At 44.5% G+C, this 20175-nt stretch overlaps 1 protein-coding gene across 5 annotated transcripts in view; it reads left to right on the forward strand.

Annotated features, from left to right (window-relative positions):
• diaph2 (diaphanous-related formin 2) overlaps window positions 1-20175 on the forward strand; it is a 700846-nt gene that overhangs the window by 362148 nt on the left and 318523 nt on the right. For all 5 annotated transcript variants that reach the window (XM_038993651.1, XM_038993650.1, XM_038993653.1 and 2 more), the window contains 2 exons: window positions 6545-6643; window positions 10138-10232. In XM_038993651.1, the coding sequence (XP_038849579.1) occupies window positions 6545-6643; window positions 10138-10232 (194 nt within the window). The remainder of the gene's footprint in view (window positions 1-6544; window positions 6644-10137; window positions 10233-20175) is intronic.

Here is a 20175-nt window from a genome sequence, read left to right on the forward strand (position 1 = left end):
GCTCGGTTTACCACGTGCCCTGAGGAACACAACATGCTCCCACCCTGCTCATTCCTGTCCAAATGGACCTACCTCCTGATCTCATCGATAGTTCTCGCGTAGACGCTAAGTGCTACTTTTGGTTCGCCAATGAAAACAATTACTACAGCCTCTCGCTGTTAATTTGTGATTAAGATTGCATTATTGCCATGTGTCGGGCCTGACAGCCTGTCATAGGAATGATACATCCTGACGAGAAATGGGCCCCATGCTTTCATTGTGCCCGACAGCTCCAGCAAACCTGCTGGCTGCCAATTTCACCCCCTTCCTCTACCCACCACAAACTGCTCTCTCATAAATGGATTCATGGAAGATTGTATTAACAAATACAGGGCTCTAAGAGAGGGATGGCGCTTGTTGTTGGAGTCTTACATCTTAGCCACTGGGCAGTCAGTAAAACACGTTTGGTGCTGGCAAGTGGTTTTATCAACTGTCAAGCCATAGCCTCAAGGGGAGGTTGAGCGGTTAAGGTTTTATTTGGCAATAGCATAACTCTATTTACTTGCAAACTTTTAGTTGGGAAGGAAACAAGGCTGATGACTAGTAGGGGTATTTTTTGGTCCATTTTCCCATTGCTTTGAAAGGGCAACCTGTAGTTATCCTGTCCACACTTCCTGGACACTGAATAAACTGGCAGGCACTATGTGATATCCCCCTCCAGGCCCCATCAGTCCACACATGGAGATATGAGGAAACATGCGGCGTGTGGCAGAATTGAATCAGTGAGCATGTATACTAGCAGATAGCAGCTAGATCAGGGATGGGCAACTGGCAGCCCCCGCCCGTTATGTAGGTCCATGGACCAATAAAAAAAAAAGGTTTTGCACAATGTTCTTTTTTTCTGGATCTTTGTAGAATTGCGATCCATTTTGAGTCGCACAAAATTGTGTGTTCTCTACTCTGACATTTAATCCACAGATAGAAGGGGACACCTAGTTATTTTCTAGTAATCTCTCCTTCAGTAGTAGTAGTCTTCTTCTACGACTATGACTACTTCTTCTTCTTCTTCTGTGTACTTTATATGTCAGTTGGCAACCAACTTTAAGGTGCATTATCACCAACAACTGGACTGGAGTGTTCACCTCAGTTCATCTTTCAATCCCCCATGTGGGTACAGTGGGGCAAAAAAGTATTTAGTCAGCCACCAATTGTGCAAGTTCTGCCACTTAAAAAGATGAGAGAGGCCTGTAATTTTCATCATAGGTACACTTCAACTATGACAGACAAAATTAGAGAAAAAAATCCAGAAAATCACATTGTAGTATTTTTTATGAATTTATTTGCAAATTATGGTGGAAAATAAGTATTTGGTCACCTACAAACAAGCAAGATTTCTGGCTCTCACAGACCTGTAACTTCTTCTTTAAGAGGCTCCTCTGTCCTCCACTCGTTACCTGTATTAATGGCACCTGTTTGAACTTGTTATCAGTATAAAAGACACCTGTCCACAACCTCAGTCACACTCCAAACTCCACTATGGCCAAGACCAAAGAGCTGTCAAAGGACACCAGAAACAAAATTGTAGACCTGCACCAGGCTGGGAAGACTGAATCTGCAATCGGTAAGCAGCTTGGTTTGAAGAAATCAACTGTGGGAGCAATTATTAGGAAATGGAAGACATACAAGACCACTGATAATCTCCCTCGATCTGGGGCTCCACGCAAGATCTCACCCCGTGGGGTCAAAATGATCACAAGAACGGTGAGCAAAAATCCCAGAACCACACGGGGGGACCTAGTGAATGACCTGCAGAGAGCTGGGACCAAAGTAACAAAGCCTACCATCAGTAACACACTACGCCGCCAGGGACTCAAATCCTGCAGTGCCAGACGTGTCCCCCTGCTTAAGCCAGTACATGTCCAGGCCCGTCTGAAGTTTGCTAGAGAGCATTTGGATGATCCAGAAGAAGATTGGGAGAATGTCATTGTCACGTTCCTGACCTTATTTCCTTTGTTTAGTCTTTGCTTAATTGGTCAGGACGTGAGCTGGGTGGGCATTCTATGTTTTGTGTTTCTATGTTGGGTTTGTTGTTTGGCCTAATATGGTTCTCAATCAGAGGCAGGTGTTATTGTCTCTGATTGGGAACCATATTAAGGTAGCCTGTTTGCACTGTTGGTTTGTGGGTGATTGTTTCCTGTCTTTGTGTTCTGCACCAGATAGGACTGTTTTCGGTTTTCACATTTATTGTTTTGTTTCTTGTAGTGTTCACGTTATAATCTTTATTAAATCATGTTGAACACTAGCCGCGCTGCGTTTTGGTCCTCTCCTTCATCCCAGGAAGAAAGCCGTTACAGTCATATGGTCAGATGAAACCAAAATATAACTTTTTGGTAAAAACTCATCTCGTCGTGTTTGGAGGACAAAGAATGCTGAGTTGCATCCAAAGAACACCATACCTACTGTGAAGCATGGGGGTGGAAACATCATGCTTTGGGGCTGTTTTTCTTCAAAGGGACCAGGACGACTGATCCGTGTAAAGGAAATAATGAATGGGGCCATGTATCGTGAGATTTTGAGTGAAAACCTCCTTCCATCAGCAAGAGCATTGAAGATGAAACGTGGCTGGGTCTTTCAGCATGACAATGATCCCAAACACACCGCCCGGGCAACGGAGTGGCTTCGTAAGAAGCATTGCAAGGTCCTGGAGTGGCCTAGCCAGTCTCCAGATCTCAACCCCATAGAAAATCTTTGGAGGGAGTTGAAAGTCCGTGTTGCCCAGCAACAGCCCCAAAACATCACTGCTCTAGAGGAGATCTGCATGGAGGAATGGGCCAAAATACCAGCAACAGTGTGTGAAAACCTTGTGAAGACTTACAGAAAACGTTTGACCTCTGTCATTGCCAACAAAGGGTATATAACAAAGTATTGAGATAAACTTTTGTTATTGACCAAATACTTATTTTCCACCATAATTTGCAAATAAATTCATTAAAAATCCTACAATGTGATTTTCTGGATTTTTTTTTCTCATTTTGTCTGTCATAGTTGAATTGTACCTATGATGAAAATTACAGGCCTCTCTCATCTTTTTAAGTGGGAGAACTTGCACAATTGGTGGCTGACTAAATACTTTTTTGCCCCACTGTATATGCTCCTAAAAAGCAATGAGGAGATGGGAGAGGCGTGATTTGCAGTGCCAAGCGTAAAAAATAGAACTAAGTTACATTTTAGCGCCTGGCTGCGCAGACACTTGTTGATGTATGGATGTGGGTACGCAGATCCACGAGCCACCCCCATCAAAGTTGCATATCTTTGAGCTAGATATAAGCTATCACCATCCCTCTCTCTAACCTATGCCGCTGCTGCTGCTTCTAACCCGAGCCCAGCAGGACAGGAAAAGCACAATGGGACAATATCATATTGGAATGGGGCTGCATGTAGCCTAGGGGTTAAGAGCGTTAGGCCAGTAACCAAAAGGTCGCTAGTTTGAATCCCCGAGCCGACTAGGTGAAACATCTCTTGATGTGTCCTTGAGCAAGGCACTTAATAATTCCATCATTTCTCCTGTAAATCGCTCTGCATATGAGTGTCTGCTAAATGTAAAAAAATATATATGTGTCTGTTTTAGAGGACAGCTGAGGGTGAGGACAGCTGAGGGTGAGGACAGCTGAGGGTGAGGACAGCTGAGGGTGAGGACAGCTGAGGCGCTGGCGAATGTTTCAACAGCGTCCCACAGAGAGTGTGAGGTAACCATGTGGAACATCCAACTCGCACAAGGTGTGGGGGGGGGGGGGGTAACCAGGGCCCCGAAATGGCCCATCGTTGTCCCACTTACTGCCTGCAAAAAAACATAGACGTCCCTGTGGGAAGATCAGTGATTCCTGATGTTTTATTTTCTCTGGGCCTCTAGTTTCTTTGTCTGAGGCTTGGTCTCCGTGAGAAGCTCTTGGCCCATGAACAAGGCTCATCCAACCGTCTCACTGCGCTTGACCCGGGGCATTATGAGTCCATGATGTCATCGCCAGGGGACTTGTCATGGGGCATTATGAGTCCATGATGTCATCGCCAGGGGACTTGTCATGGGGCACTTCACCTAATCTGAGCGTTTTGAATAATAGGCTGTATCCAAATGATGCGGGGAGAAAAGTGGATACAGAAAATAATTCACCATGAAATGCAGTGAAACAAGATCTTTTCACAGCCCTGTAAAATCAAGGGCCTCAAACTCATCTCCTCGGATTACAGTTTCACAATATAAATATATATATTTTTTCACATGGAAGTCAGAATTGGATAATTAATTTTTTACACAGTTTTCTACAACCATGTACCAATTATTAATTTCTTAAACCGCCAATCATACATTTCTTTCAGCCCAGATGTTCATTGAACACATATAGGTTGGTCATTATTGAACACTTACTGTATGTAGGTTTTCAAAACATTGTTTCACTCCTATGCAAGACGTTTTAGAATTAAGGCTGGTTTACATCATGTAAACAATTGTCGTAGCAACATCATGAACAGTTTATTGTTGTCCGATATCAGACTTGCTGTCATTATGAAGAAGTATAAACACAAAATGACAGCTTCTGCATGACATCAGCAGCCCGCTGCTTCAAATAGCATACCTTCTCTATTTTAACACCAATAAACCCATCCATTTTCAAATACATTCAGTAAATGTCAACCTAGCAAGCCAGGCAACTAAAAGCTAGCTGGCTAACCAATTCAAATGAGTATAGCTGACAAGGTCTTAACTTTTGCTACTTTTGATGAATTGTTACAGGAAAATAAACCCCAAAAAACATCATAATTTACAAGGTAATGGCGAGCTTACAGAAAATACATTTCTGCCACAGTGTGATGAAATAAAAGTAGGCAATTCTGTCAAGTAGCACTATGTCAAAATTCACACTTTAAAATTCAGAATATAACTGAGGTCTGACTCTATACTAGTTTTGAGGGGTTAAATCATATTATTGAATCACCCTCCCTATTCCAGCAGCACAGTGTATAGTATAAACAATATATTCCCTGAAGTGTTGTGTTGACAAACTGCCTGGTAGTGAGGCTGAGGCTGGTTGTGTTGGGTGCCTCAAGCAACATCTTCTCCTCTCTACCAGCTCAGGAGATGCTGTTGCCTCTTTGATTGTTTCTTCAAATATGCAGATACTTTCTGGGGATCTGGTTGTTTGTTCTGGGTATTTCCTGGGAGACTCACACCTTGGGCTTAAATAAATAGAGGAGTTGTGATGATTAGCGGCGAGGCGCGCTGCCACTCCCATAAGCCATCTTGAGTGGATGGGGTGGGGGGGACCGAGGAGTTTTCCTCTCCTTCTCCTGCTGCCGCTACCGTCTCCACCTGAGTATACTGTACATTCCTTCCTCCCTTCCTTATCTTTCTCGCTCTCCGTCTCGTTTTAAAGACAGTATGCTCACTCCCTATGGGTGGCTCCCAGACAAAGGGGTCCTGCTAGTTTGTATGCATACGTACCTGTATGTGTGTATGTAAATAAGAATTATTATTATTTAATTATTATGTGTGTAGAGGTAAACTTAATAGGAACGATTGGCTGACACATAGTGTCACCTATACCGTGCGGAATCTCCCTGACACACTGCCATTAAGATTGGGGCCGGTCTCCTGAGTCGTAGGCTGCTTGTGTGTTGCCTGCCTGTCTGTGTGCCGCCTGCCTGTCTGTGTGCCGCCTGCCTGTCTGTGTGCTGCCTGCCTGTCTGTGTGCTGCCTGCCTGTCTGTGTGCTGCCTGCCTGTCTGTGTGCTGCCTGCCTGCCTTTGTGCTGCCTGCCTGTCTGTGTGCCGCCTGCCTGTGTGCTGCTTGCCTGCCTGTGTGCTGCCTGCCTGCCTGCTTGTGTTGCCTGCCTGTGTGGCGTGTGCCTGCCTGTGTGCTGTGTGCTCAGTGGAGCAGCAGTGTGTGGCTCTCTCCAGGATTACGCTGGGAACACAATTATCTCCCTGGCTTTGGGAGGCTGACAGAACGAGCCTTGGGGAAGGGGAGCTGTGTTTGTCAACTATCTTACAACACGCACGCACACACACACACACACACACAAGCTGCTGCTGCAGGCTCGCTCCAGCAGACCAGGGCTTACATTAGTATTATACATGAATGTGTGAGAAACTAATATGGAGGGCCTAGCTGCTGGCATCTAAATGGTGTAGATGTTACCTGGCAGAGTCTTTTTAGAGTGTAAAGCTTGGTTTCCATTGGCTTTAGAGCCCAGTTGTATGAGTGTGTTCCTGTGTTGGGTTAAATACTCTTTCATTACTCATATTCTCCTTTAAACACCACTGTGTCTTTGTTTCTCCATATGTGTACGGGTCTCATGCATAGAACCGTAAGGCTCCCAATGTGTATTGTCACCTAGTGTGTTCATAATGTGAATGTACATTTTCAAAATAAACCAGAATAATATATATTATTGAAAATACCAAACTTAAGCAAACATTTAATCATTTCTTATGGGTCAAGGCCATTGCTGCACTTTCCATACACCAGTTATGTTCCTCAGAATTGAATATGCAATTCCTTCCTTCTACAGTGAAACATGAGGTGGATGAGACAGACGCCAGGGTGACGCAATTCAAGAAAAAGGCGAAGGAGCTGCGAATCTTGGACGCAAAGACGGCACAGAATTTATGTAAGTACTCATTGCCCCTTTACCAAGCTTGTCCATCTGAGAAAAATGTCACTATGTCCCAGGAATGGTATAATTGAATTGTGAAAACTGGTTATTAAAACGTAAATTGAGGCTATATGCCACCAGAATTTGGGCTCAATTAGGCACAGTGTGTTTTACAAATGCATGTTACATTCAGAGTACATGTGCCATATAACTCTGCATATAGGGCAGTTGCACTGTAGGACGGTCAACACCTACTAGTATTTTTGCATTCAGGGCACAATGTGTTTTATCAGTCCCTCCAGGATTGAGCAATTCTGTGATTGCAGAATTCCCCGCATATTATGGGAAGTATTGACCCTTCACTGCACTGTTATCACATAAAACTGTTCGATCTCCACATTACAAAAAGTGTGCAATTTCAACCAATCACTGCAATTTAACCGCATAAAATTGTTCAATCAAGTCACACGTTAACAACCTTTTTTTGGTCAGAATTGCCGCAGCAAAATCAAGCATTTTTGCCCGTGGAGATCACTAAAAGAATGCAGCGAAATCCTGGAGGGACTGTTTTCTAAACACATATTACATTCAGAGTATGTGTCATATAACTCATCTAGCACATGGGGCAGTTGTACTGTAGGACGGGCAAGCTGTTTTGTTCGGCACTTATGATGACTAATGTTCTTAGGGCTATTTGCATACCCTACAAACAGGAATTTTGTTTTACCTGAGCTGTGGGTAAGTGCTTTCTTGGCAATGTGCTGGGGGTCATCGCTGCTACAGATGGATGAAGTCCCAGCCCCCTCTGATACCATTTGTAAAATCAACACAGAACAGGATCAAGAGACAGCACCGGGCGTTTGTTTTGTGATTATCCCTAGCAGCAGGTGTGGACCATATGCTGTGAGCAACACCATCACTGTATCTCGCGCCACCTCTGACCTCTGACCTGCTAGACTTCTTCCTGCATCAGATGACGAAGAAGGCTTGCCTGGAATTCAAACGGAATATCTCTTTGTTTTTCTATTGTTTGACCTAACTAACTTATCAGTGCAATGGAACAATATTCAGTTTGGATTCCAGTTCCTCTTTCTTATAGTAGCATAGCCAGAATTTTGCCGGTTATCAGTTATCGATGGATGGCTTATGCCTTACCAAGGAGAACCCTCTGTCACATTGACAGCTCTCAGTCCCCCCCTCATGCAATATTCATGCTTTCAATGCTAAAATAGCAGGTCACATAAACGCCACCTCTTCCCTTGTCTATCCCTTTTTGTGATTCTACTGGATCTGAAAACAAAGTATGTTAACATGGAGGGAATATACTTTAAATCTCCAGGCTGCTGTTGAGGGGGTGGTGGCACAAGTAGGGGCTAAACTCATATGTCAAAACAGGGGGAGATAAAATCCCAGAAATATCAACAAATAGCAACTACACCGCCCCCTCCATCTCCATCTACTCTCTGACTCTGATTCCAGTCATGTTGACAGTGAGGCATCAAGTACTGCTTCATATCATCACTGTTCTCTTGTGATTGACATATTGATGATTACATGGGTGTAAGGTGTGACAGTGGAATGGAAACCATGACTACTCTAGAGTGGCTGACTGACTCACCTGCATACTTACACACTAACATGCCTACTCATCCCCTCAGGAATATGCCTCTGCTTCATGTACTCAACTAATAGCGGTGGTGTGATGCCTCTTTGCTAGCTGGACATTGACTGGACACTGATGTATTGAATGGAAGTTGGGAAATGATGACTGTGATGGGAAATTATACTCAAGCCCATTAAGTCCTGTGAGAAGTCTCTGACTAACACTAACCAGCTCCATCTACCTCCAGGTTTCTCATCATCCTACCAGACTAACACTAACCAGCTCCATCTACCTCCAGGTTTCTCATCATCCTCTCAGTCATAACATAATGGTCTCCTCAGTCCTCAATGACATTTTCAAGATTTGTGCTGTAAAAAATCCTATTTATTTCTAAATGTAACCTTGGGAATGGGTGTGGAGCAGTGGGGAACAGTCCAGCTGTAACAATAGAAGGGAGTGGGGGTTCTTACTCGAAGTCGTTCCATCTCCGCTGATATTGCCTATGTAGTGCACTACCTTTGACCAAGGCCCATAGGACTCAAAAGTAGTGCACTACCTAGAGAATAGGGAGAATAGCCTACCATTTGGGATACATACATACATACATGGATTGAGATGTGATGAGCACTGGACAGGGAGTGGGGTCAGGCATGCTGGAAATGGAGTCACCCCTCACCCATACTGTGCATAGTGATCTATCAGCATTAAATACACATGGAACAATTGACATATTTTCATATGTTCTTTTCAACGGTTGTCCACAAGGAATTCTACCACCCGTTTTGGCATGAGCCAAGTTCATTTCCCTCTTTTCAGTCTGTGCTTTAACGTTTTAGACGCCGAAAGAGGAGAAGAATGATCAGACTTCACTATTGTTTTTTCAATGGTTCTTTATTTTCCCTCCCTCCACTCTTCATACAAATCTGATCTCTTTGCCAAGCTTTATATAATGTATTCAGCGTTGTTCAGAGACCTTCAAGGTTTTTGTGGTGGTTGATAGATCTATTATGAAATAAAATGTCTCCGTGAGACTGGAACTGGAAATAAATGAGTGTATACATCTGCCATTTAGAAATTGTTGAAAGGCAAGTCAGATAGCTGATGATGCAACAGATGAGCTGAAACTTTCTCTTCCACCAATTAAAATGTAACACCATCGAAAAATTAAAAAACACTCCCATGCAAGTTGTTCAACTTCCCACAGTTACAAAACGTAGTTTGAGAACCTGCTAAATGAATTGCTTGTTGAGGACATTAATGTTTTTTGAATCTGATGTGAACACACAGAGGAAGTGGACTGGCATGGAGTGGGCATGCTATAGCAGCTGTGAAGACACTCATTACCAGACCTCCACTGGTGACTCCCAGCGTACCAGCCTACAATCCATCAGGTCCAAATTCCCCCTGAGGGCCTCCTCCAGGCCCACCTGGAGACTGGGGCTCCTGCTGAGAATGCCTGCCTAGGATTCAGCAGACTCCTCGCATTCCATGTAACTCTCAGAGCTGCTATTCTCGCTGGGAACCTTGCTAAGATGTAGCGGGGCCGAGGTTCTTGACCACCCCTCACCCACAATTTACAATGGCATTACTTATTTGAGTTTATGTCCTTGTGTTATGTTGAATTTGCAATTTAACCAAAGGTTAGGGGATTGACATCAAGTCATTATCTGGTAATCGGTGCCCAAAATTGGTGTTATTTCAACTGGCTTCTATTGTCACTGGGAAATGTGGATGTTTTTGTCAGACGGACACAAACAATCCCATTGAAGGGCTGAAAGTGTATTACTTTTCCCAGTGTCAGGTTTGATCTGGGCTCGTGAAAGGTGAAAGCTCTCTTTTGAACCTGCCGGTCTAATACAAAAAAGGGAGGAAAATGACTCCCCGCTTCCCATTTCTATCACAACAGCAATTTTCCTGGGCTCATTCCGGCTGCCTTATGAAGAGATCCGGGACATTGTGCTGGAGGTGGACGAGGGGAGGCTGAGCGAATCACTGATCCAGGTGAGTCCAACCTACTGTCTGACCCCTGTGTGTGTATTTGTGTGCGTGCTGAGCGAAATGGTTATATTTCGGTTTTTAAACAACTAATTGACTGACGTCAGTTCAACTATTTGAATTGTATTTAGTTCAATTTTTTTCTGTGAGCTTGGTGTGCAGTTTCTGTAGAGATAAATCAGATGAAGCCTGAACTGTGCGATGTAGTACAGAGTTATAGTTTCCAACAGGCCAATATTCTATATAGTTTAGTGCAGAAAACATGGTCAATAACTACAATGACCATAATCCATTGCACACCAGCTTAAACTTGTCCGGTCTGTGCGGAGCAGAAACAGAAACTGAGAGAAGAGAGAACGCGCGATCGAGAGGATTGAAAAAGTTGCTTCCTGAGCCTGAAAATACACGATGCAAGTGATTGATATTTTCTGTTTAGCAGTCATTTAAGTATGCCTTTACTTTGAATAACTTCTAAAATAGGGATTTTGTCAGGCATAAGCAGCAGCTATATAGAGATCAGATGATGACTTGGAATGAAATAAAACACATTTATTATTAAAGTAAAGTAATGTGAATAAATTATGATAAGCAGTAATGTCAGTCACTGTCATCATGTGACATGTATTAATTGTTTTATTCTGTGTTGTTACAGCAGTCAACCCACATAAAGCATAGTGCATTTAATGTAATTTTTTTTTTTTAACCAAACCTAAATCGAAAAACGTGATTATTTTTTTAATAATTGCACCGAAACTGAACCGACCTCAAAAAGCACTAATTGCTCAGCACTATTGTGTGTGTGTGTGTACATGTGGCCATATGTGTGTGCATCAGAGGAGGCTGGTGGGAGGAGCTATAGGAGGACAGGCTCATTGTAATAGCAGTCAGCCCCACCCCATTCTCCCAGACCATAGAGACCTCCCATTCATCAATTCAGCCCCACCCCATTCTCCCAGACCATAAGGACCTCCCATTCATAATAAATGGTATGGGACATGGCTTGGCAAAACTCTCTCCAACTCCACCCTCCTTTCCCCCACCCGTGATTGATGATCTAGCTAGAGGCACCCTATTTAGACTTTGCTTCTGTGTTCCTTGTCTGGGAGAACGCAATAATTGCAAGTGGGGCGTCTGGTTTGAGGTGGAGATGCATCGGCTTGGCACAAAAGGCCCAATCTGCATTGACATCGCCTGCCCAATCTTTTATCGCTCTTGTCCTGCAGCCCATTTGCCTTTTGTGTCTTTCTGTTTAATGTGAAGTAGGAGGCGTATAGAAGGGGGATGAGTGAATTAAAAAGGAGCACATTTCCATGTAAGCTTGGCAGTCAAAGTCTCTGTGAGATTGATCACTAGTGAGTATCGGTCTTGTCGCCCCTGTGCGGTGAGCTGTCTCGTCTTGACTGGAACACAACCAGTCTGTCGGCCTTTCTCACTCAGCAAAATAGATAAATAACCTTACAGATAGGTAGTGAAGACACACAGCACTTTTTCTTCTTCTTTGCTCCAAGGTTCGTCCAAAACAGCAGGACGTTGAAGCACAAGGGCTCAAGCCCCACCGCCACTTTGCAGAGGAACAGGGAATCTAACACGGTGACCTTTTTCCACATTCAGGCTTTCTGTTGAGGAGAGATGAATCTTTCAACAGAACAGCGGCCATATACCATCCCATCGCATTTCCCCATCCCTGTTCCACACACACGCATACATGGCCCGGGGGAAACGGACACCCCTCACTTGAACACTCGGTGCCTCATGCAGTCCTAAGTGCAGCCATGGGAAGCGGTAATATCCCTTATTGGTTGTGTCGCTGGGCGGACTTGGGGCATGGAGTGGTGGCTTGGTGTGAAGAGGGTTGTTGGTAAGTGGTGATGTCTGAGAGGAGAGGCGCCGGGAGAGATATGGATGCAGGTTGATTCAGAGGGGGAAGAGATAGCCTCCCGCTGGGATGACACGGCCCTGAGTGTGGTCTCCCATCTCAACTCACCCCACTGATTAATCACATTACGCTGACTGCTCTCTGCCGCACGCCAATCACCATTTACACACACACACTGCCAGGCTAGGATGATTTTGTGGATGCTGCTATGAGGTAGTGAGTGTGATGGTGATGTCATATATATGGAAGGAGGGAGGCTTTGAGAGATGTGTTAGGTACAGAGAGTGGTTCTCTGTGGAGAAGGATGGGTGTGAGAGGACAATTTCGTTCTGTCTCTCGATATGCCTCAAGCAAAGGTCAAAGGGCAGAGTGAGAAGAGCCTGGTCTGGCCCTCCTTCAAACTGCGGTCAAGGAGGAGTCAGCCCCCAGGAGATGAGAGCGAGAGATGGGCGTGAGTGGCCTCACCGTCACCCCCTTCACCAAATTGACCGCAACAGAGAAATCAAGAAAATGGTATACGTAGATCAAGGGCCTCTGTAGTCCTCTCACGGTGACACCGATACCGTTCCTGCTCAATATGAACTAGGGATCCCAGGGAGCCATTCCCATTAGGCAGAGTATTTATTGAAAATCCACTTCAGTTCGAAAGGGCACCTCTGCTACAGCTCTTTCAAGGAGGAATGTGGGATGTGGATGAATGGAATAAAAAAGATGGATAGATATATAAATAGGAGGGAAGTGAAGGAGGGCTCTTAATGTATATAAGACCTTATTCAATCACATAATCTTCCCGGCCCCATGTCGTCATGTCTAATGCAATGATTTTTCAGCGAAATGTTGCGGCATGCCGGCCTTGACATGTCCATCTGTACGATGTGTCAACCCGTCCGAGTGGAATACATATCAGAGTTGATTGGCTCTCCTTACTTTGCATTAGGAGCCATCAGCACCCCCGGCTTATGATGTACAGGTCCCTGAACTTCGGCAGTCATCACCAAACTCTCACCACCATTCATCCAGCACACCCATCCATAGGAATCTGCCTCTTCCATCTTATTAGATTTACCTACGTCCTCACTCAGTACAGATTCCCTTCCCCTCAGTACAGATTCCCTCTGTGAATAATGTCCCTTTGCAGTCAGCTGCTACTCTTTGATCTTCATCTGAACTTGGCTTTTTCAAGGTTGCAGAGAGTTCAGTTATGGATGTCTGCACCATTTCTTCATCGGCACGTACCCAGAGAGACGTCAGAAGACCCCTGCGTGTCGGCACAAAAGTCCCACCGTAACGATTAGATCAAAAGGTGGCAACACAGTTCATTTATTTGTTATAAAAGTTTGCCCAGTAAAAAGTGGGAACGCGTTACAGCAAAACCGAGGCAAAGGTCTCCTTGAAAAGGCTGGCTAGCTGACAAAGGTCTCCTTGAAAAGTCCGTTGGGCTGACAAAGGTCTCCTTCAAAAGACCGGCGGGCTGACAAAGCCATTCAGTGCTGTTGTGAACCATGGACAGAGGAGGCTGTGAAAGAGACGTGTGGAAGTGCATTGTCTGGAGACGGGGGGCAGGCTCATGCAATCCCGGTTGGGGGGAGGAGGGGGTCTGGTTCCATTGTGTTTGGCCTCTATGCCCCCCTCCAGTGCCTTTCAGCAGCCCCCACCACCCCCGGACAGGGAAGACTGGCAGGTTCAGCATCGACTCCCATTGTCTGCACCGTGACAAGGCCACAACCTGAGGCCCTGAGCTCGCACTCCCTGCCTCGCTTTTTATTCAGCCCAAATAATAACAGTTCAGCCACGATTTAAAACACTGGTGCTCTGTTCAGCCTGGTTCAGATGCATGATTCCCTCTGACGTTAATCACCGCACCAGTGGGATCAGGGGTTTTGTGGACTGGGGGATGGGGGATGGGCTCCAACTGCTACACTGACACACAGTAGGCTTAACTGGTAGTGATGCACCGATATGATATTTTTGTACGATACCGATATTTTCCTTGCAAAAAAAACTATAACGATAACCAATATTTAAATTTTTTGCCGCCTTTTAAGCATTCTAGTACAGTTAAATAGTTAACACACACACATGGACACAGCTGTCTAAGGCACTGCATCTCCGTGCAAGAGGTGTCACTACAGTCCCTGGTTTGAATCCAGGCTGTATCACATCCGGCCGTGATTGGGAGTCCCATAGGGCAGCACACAATTGGCCCAGCGTCGCCCGGTTTGGCCGGGGTAGGCCGTCATTATAAATAAGAATTTGTTCTTAACTGACTTGCTTAGTTAAATGAAGGTTACACACACACATACACCACATTGACCAAAAATGTATTTTGTTGGCATTTATGTATATCCCCATTACCAGTAAAACATAATCAAAACCTATTTCTTTCACTTACTTGCTGTGCTGTTTCGTTGTTCATTTGTTCAGTCTTTTCATTCTCAACCAGGATTGCATCATACATGTCAAGCAGGGAAGTTTCAGGCCTCTCCATGGCCTCTCTTCCTTGGTGCACACTGTCACTATGTCCGTTTCCATCTTGTCCAGCCTTGTATGTAACATTTCTTGTCTGCATCGAAGTAGCGGTCCTTGTACATAGCATCGAGCATGGTGGCGACACAGTAAAGAGAGAATGCCACCAAATCGCTTATTCACAGTCTGTGTGGGCAGTTTTATTGCCGGGGCAAACTGTTGTCAATGGCAACCGTTTCATTCGCCAATGTGGGCAAGTAAAAACATCCACCTGGTTGGGAAAAGGGGCCATCTTCACTCCATAGACACTTGCACACTAGCTGCTAGCTAATCTTCACTCCATAGACACTTGCACACTAGCTGCTAGCTAACTGGTTAGCTTAGCATTGGCGAAGTCAGAATGGGAATGCACACTCCACTGTTATGTGACATAATCGGTGGTGTTAGAATTAGGAATTAGTATACAAATACTACACTGAACAAAATATAAATGCAACACGTAAAGTGTTTGTCCCATATTTCATGAGCTGAAAAAAAAGATCCCAGAAATGTTACATACGCACAAAAAGCTTATCACGTCTGCTGCAGGCGCAGTTGATGAGCGTATTTCTCGAGTCAGTTGTTCGAATGGAGCTAGCTATTCTGTTCATGTTTCCAAGTTTCAAACATGTTCTCAAATACCATTGAAATGGCAGCAGCGATATGACCACCAGAATATTCATGAGCATGCAATACGACTTTCCTCAGTACGAAATCCTCGATGACCCACTGTGCTGTCGGACGCAGCATGCTCATGGGGCTGATATCGCTGGTCCAAATGTCAGTCGTGAAGCTAATAGCAGTGACGCTATTACTGTGTAACTTCGGTAGGACAACATCAACAACATAAAAAACGTGTATCCGTGCTCGACCAGTCAGCGAAAGCCAACATCACCCACAACAGAGAACGGTTGATTGTCAAGGGCAATGAATTCCATTATCTTGGGGTTAATGGATTTCGCCTTTGAGTTGTCTCGCTGAAATGTTCTTACTCTTTAAATGACTGCTGGACTTGTTGACTGCTCGATCAACACAGCAGACAATGTGGGCTAGGTTAGGAATGCTGTGCTTGCACGTGTAGCGCACAATTTTACGTGGTGTCAGTATGTCATGTACTTACATTATATCCAAAGATGTTCTCAATTATCTGTGTTATATAGGTATGCACGTCAGCTTTGACATCGGTTTTTCACATCGGCGTTAAACTAGACATCGGAGCGAATCCAATGTTGGCATTTTTAGCTAATATCGTCCAATTCCGATATGTTCACCGATATATCGTGCATCCCTATTAATTGGCATACTGGAGATATTTGGTTTTGTGCGGTTGGTGCCAACTGAGCACAAGAAGGCTAAACAATCCACAGATCATTAATGAGCCCCTCGCAGGCTGGGTTACTTACTGAGATAATACACTGCTAGCTACAACACAGTAGGTAGACACCTAGAGCAGTGAAAGCTCCTTTCCAGGCTGGGTTACTTACTGAGGTAATACACTGCTAGCTACAACACAGTGGTAGAATCCTAGAGCTGCGAAAGCTCCTTTCCAGGCTGGGTTACTTACTGAGATAATACACTGCTAGCTACAACACAGTAGGTAGACACCTAGAGCTGTGAAAGCTCCTTTCCAGGCTGGGTTACTTACTGAGATAATACACTGCTAGCTACAACACAGTGGTAGAATCCTAGAGCTGTGAAAGCTCCTTTCCAGGCTGGGTTACTTACTGAGATAATACACTGCTAGCTACAACACAGTGGTAGAATCCTAGAGCTGTGAAAGCTCCTTTCCAGGCTGGGTTACTTACTGAGATAATACACTGCTAGCTACAACACAGTGGGTAGAAACCTAGAGCTGTGAAAGCTCCTTTCCAGGCTGGGTTACTTACTGAGATAATACACTGCTAGCTACAACACAGTAGGTAGACACCTAGAGCAGTGAAAGCTCCTTTCCAGGCTGGGTTACTTACTGAGATAATACACTGATAGCTACAACACAGTGGTAGAAACCTAGAGCTGTGAAAGCTCCTTTCCAGGCTGGGTTACTTACTGAGATAATACACTGCTAGCTACAACACAGTAGGTAGACACCTAGAGCTATGAAAGCTCCTTTCCAGGCTGGGTTACTTACTGAGATAATACACTGCTAGCTACAACACAGTGGTAGAAACCTAGAGCTGTGAAAGCTCCTTTCCAGGCTGGGTTACTTACTGAGATAATACACTGCTAGCTACAACACAGTAGGTAGAAACCTAGAGCTGTGAAAGCTCCTTTCCAGGCTGGGTTACTTACTGAGATAATACACTGCTAGCTACAACACAGTGGTAGAAACCTAGAGCTGTGAAAGCTCCTTTCCAGGCTGGGTTACTTACTGAGATAATACACTGCTAGCTACAACACAGTAGGTAGACACCTAGAGCAGTGAAAGCTCCTTTCCAGGCTGGGTTACTTACTGAGATAATACACTGCTAGCTACAACACAGTGGTAGAATCCTAGAGCTGCGAAAGCTCCTTTCCATGCTGGGTTACTTACTGAGATAATACACTGCTAGCTACAACACAGTGGGTAGAAACCTAGAGCTGCGAAAGCTCCTTTCCAGGCTGGGTTACTTACTGAGATAATACACTGCTAGCTACAACACAGTAGGTAGAAACCTAGAGCTGTGAAAGCTCCTTTCCATGCTGGGTTACTTACTGAGATAATACACTGCTAGCTACAACACAGACCTAGAGCTGTGAATGCAGCACCACACAGCTAGACAAAAAGACACAGCTACAGCTGCTTTTTTATGCTGGCCATTTGAAGGGATTTGTTAGAGGATCTAGTTTTCCAAGATTTGGAAGACATTTCAAGGTCTCCTTAGATAATATAATTGACAGGCTTTAATAGGTTTTTAGGTTATTTTAGGGAGTTTACAAGTCAACCTTGTCTGATTTAAAACATCACGTTTGTAAACCCTCATGTTCTTCCGACTGGGCACACAATGTTTCCATGGATGACTGTTAGGAACCTCTTAGAGATCTCACATACATGGTCCTGTAATACCCCGCAGCGCTTGTAGTATTCTTTGAGGTCTTAATCAGTTTCCCTCCCCACATCATATAAACGCTAACCCACGGCCCCGGCTCCACTAGGTATAGTCCTTCATGCAGAGAGAGGGAGTCTATGATGTTTAATTGGCCTTCATTTCCAAATTAGCCATGTCACATCAATGCTCGTCATACTGTACCACTGACCTGAGTGAATCAAAGCTAATGCATACACACAAAGAAATAAGAATAGCAACAACAACAAAATAGAAGACGATGAATACACAATGCCAGATCTATGAACCCTTTGGGCTGTTGTGATTATTTTTCTGTGGCAATCATGAGTTATTTTCAAGCTGCTTATCCCCAACCAAGGGCATAAATAGAGCCCAACCAATATATCGGTTCACTGATATTATCGGCAGATATTGGCATTTTACCGCTATATCTGTGTCGGACCATAACCGATATTCAATAAAGAGAATGATAAAAGGGAATTGTATGCTTATCTGAACACTTGCGACCATTTTCATGATGTGTCATTAATTTCACAATGAATGAAATCAAGTTTATTTATTGAACAATTGCTCATTTGGATTATAAATTGTTTTATGATAATTTATGAGAATTCAGAGTGAAAAATTTATACTTTTTGATTGTCCCGGCGTGAAACAGTATATCGGCAGAAGTTTCGGTCAATTTTGTCCTGCAAAAAATTGAAATCGTATCGGACCTAAAAAAAACGTATTGATCGGACTCTAGCCATAATAGCTAATAAAATATAACTCAACTATTAGATTTGTTTGATGAGATCTTCATGCAGCCTTAGTCAGAGGACAGAGGGAGGGGAACATAGAACTTTCTAGATTTCTCAGGGAAGACTTTGGTGTCAATGGGGAAGGTTGGGCGTCTATCATCGACACATTTGCACCATTTTTAGTCAATCCCGTGGATGTTTTGATGTACTGTGACAACTGTGTGGTGCTAAGGCTCTCTCACTGACTCCACATTCAACATGAAAAACTAACTGTCAGTGGCTCTTTTGAGCCCAGCTTAAGAAACTTCTGAGGACTTGGCTGCTAGAACTCCTGGTGATCTGTTATCTCTTCCACCAAGGCCTTAGCTGTCACTCACTCAGGCTGGGGCCAGATGAAAATGCTAAATATTTACTCACTTTTGGTGTGTGTGTGTCAAGTTCAATGTGTGTGTGTGTGTGTGTTTGTGCGCGCGGGACTGTGGTTTGTGTGTGTGTCTAAGTTTGCATGTGTGTGTGTCTAAGTTTGCATGTGTGTGGTAAAGCTCAGGCTCAACGGCTGATGCTGCCCGGGGGGGGATTTCTTTTGCAGAATATCAGAGTGGTTCTTTAATGTTTTATGTTGGCCGATGTATTTAATATTACCCCATCTCCTGTTCAAAAGGAAAGGCTAATGACTACACGGCTCTGCTCAGCTTATTTAGTTGTAATTAATACATGTTGTGTGCAAATGCGCTACATTTCGAGAGGACGTATTAAGAGAAGAAAATACCTTTTGGATGTTAAGGGAAATACCAAGGGTATTTTTATTGTGTTTAAGCCTTAATGGTTAAATATGGGCACATCATTTGACCGAGGTCATGGTAAATAGCAGACCTTGACTTTAACAGTGTTGTGTACCCATGTAGCTCTCCAGTAACCATTCAAACATTTTATTTTAACCTTTATTTAACTAGGCAAGTCAGCTAAGAACAAATTCTTATTTTCAATGACGGCCTAGGAACAGTGGGTTAACTGCCTGTTCAGGGGCAGAAGGACAGATTTGTACCTTTTCAGCTCAGGGATTTGAACTTGCAACCTTTCGGTTACTAGTCCAACGCTCTAACCACTAGGCTACCCTGCCACCTCAGGATAGCTTGCATATTGAAACATACTGTGTTTATTTTGTACTTAGCTTTGTGGCACATAGCCTACCATGTTTTGATTAACATTAGACGATTTGTCTAAAAGGGATGCTTAGATATTGTGATCATGTTCTACAAAGCTGTTAAATCCAGCTGTCGCGCACGCACGCACGCACGCACGCACGCACGCACGCACGCACGCACGCACGCACGCACGCACGCACGCACGCACGCACGCACGCACGCACGCACGCACGCACGCACGCACGCACGCACGCACGCACGCACGCACGCACGCACGCACGCACGCACGCACGCACGCACGCACGCACGCACGCACGCACACACACACACACACACACACACACACACACACACACACACACACACACACACACACACACACACACACACACACACACACACACACACACACACACACACACACACACACACAGAGTTATGAAGGCCCTGAGTTAAATCCAAGGGTACTGAATGTACCAGTCGTTAAAACTGACGTGGCACCCCAGTCTAGTCAATCTGAGTGTTGACAGAGTAGTCAGGAAACTCACACTACAACTAATTTCCTGTCTCTGACCCTTCATATCCCCAGCTCTAGTCCTAGATTGCACCCCAATGACACACTAGTCCCTATGGGTCCTG

The sequence above is a fragment of the Salvelinus namaycush genome, chromosome 5 (genome assembly GCF_016432855.1).
Source record: "Salvelinus namaycush isolate Seneca chromosome 5, SaNama_1.0, whole genome shotgun sequence".
Classification (NCBI taxonomy): Eukaryota; Metazoa; Chordata; class Actinopteri; order Salmoniformes; family Salmonidae; genus Salvelinus; species Salvelinus namaycush.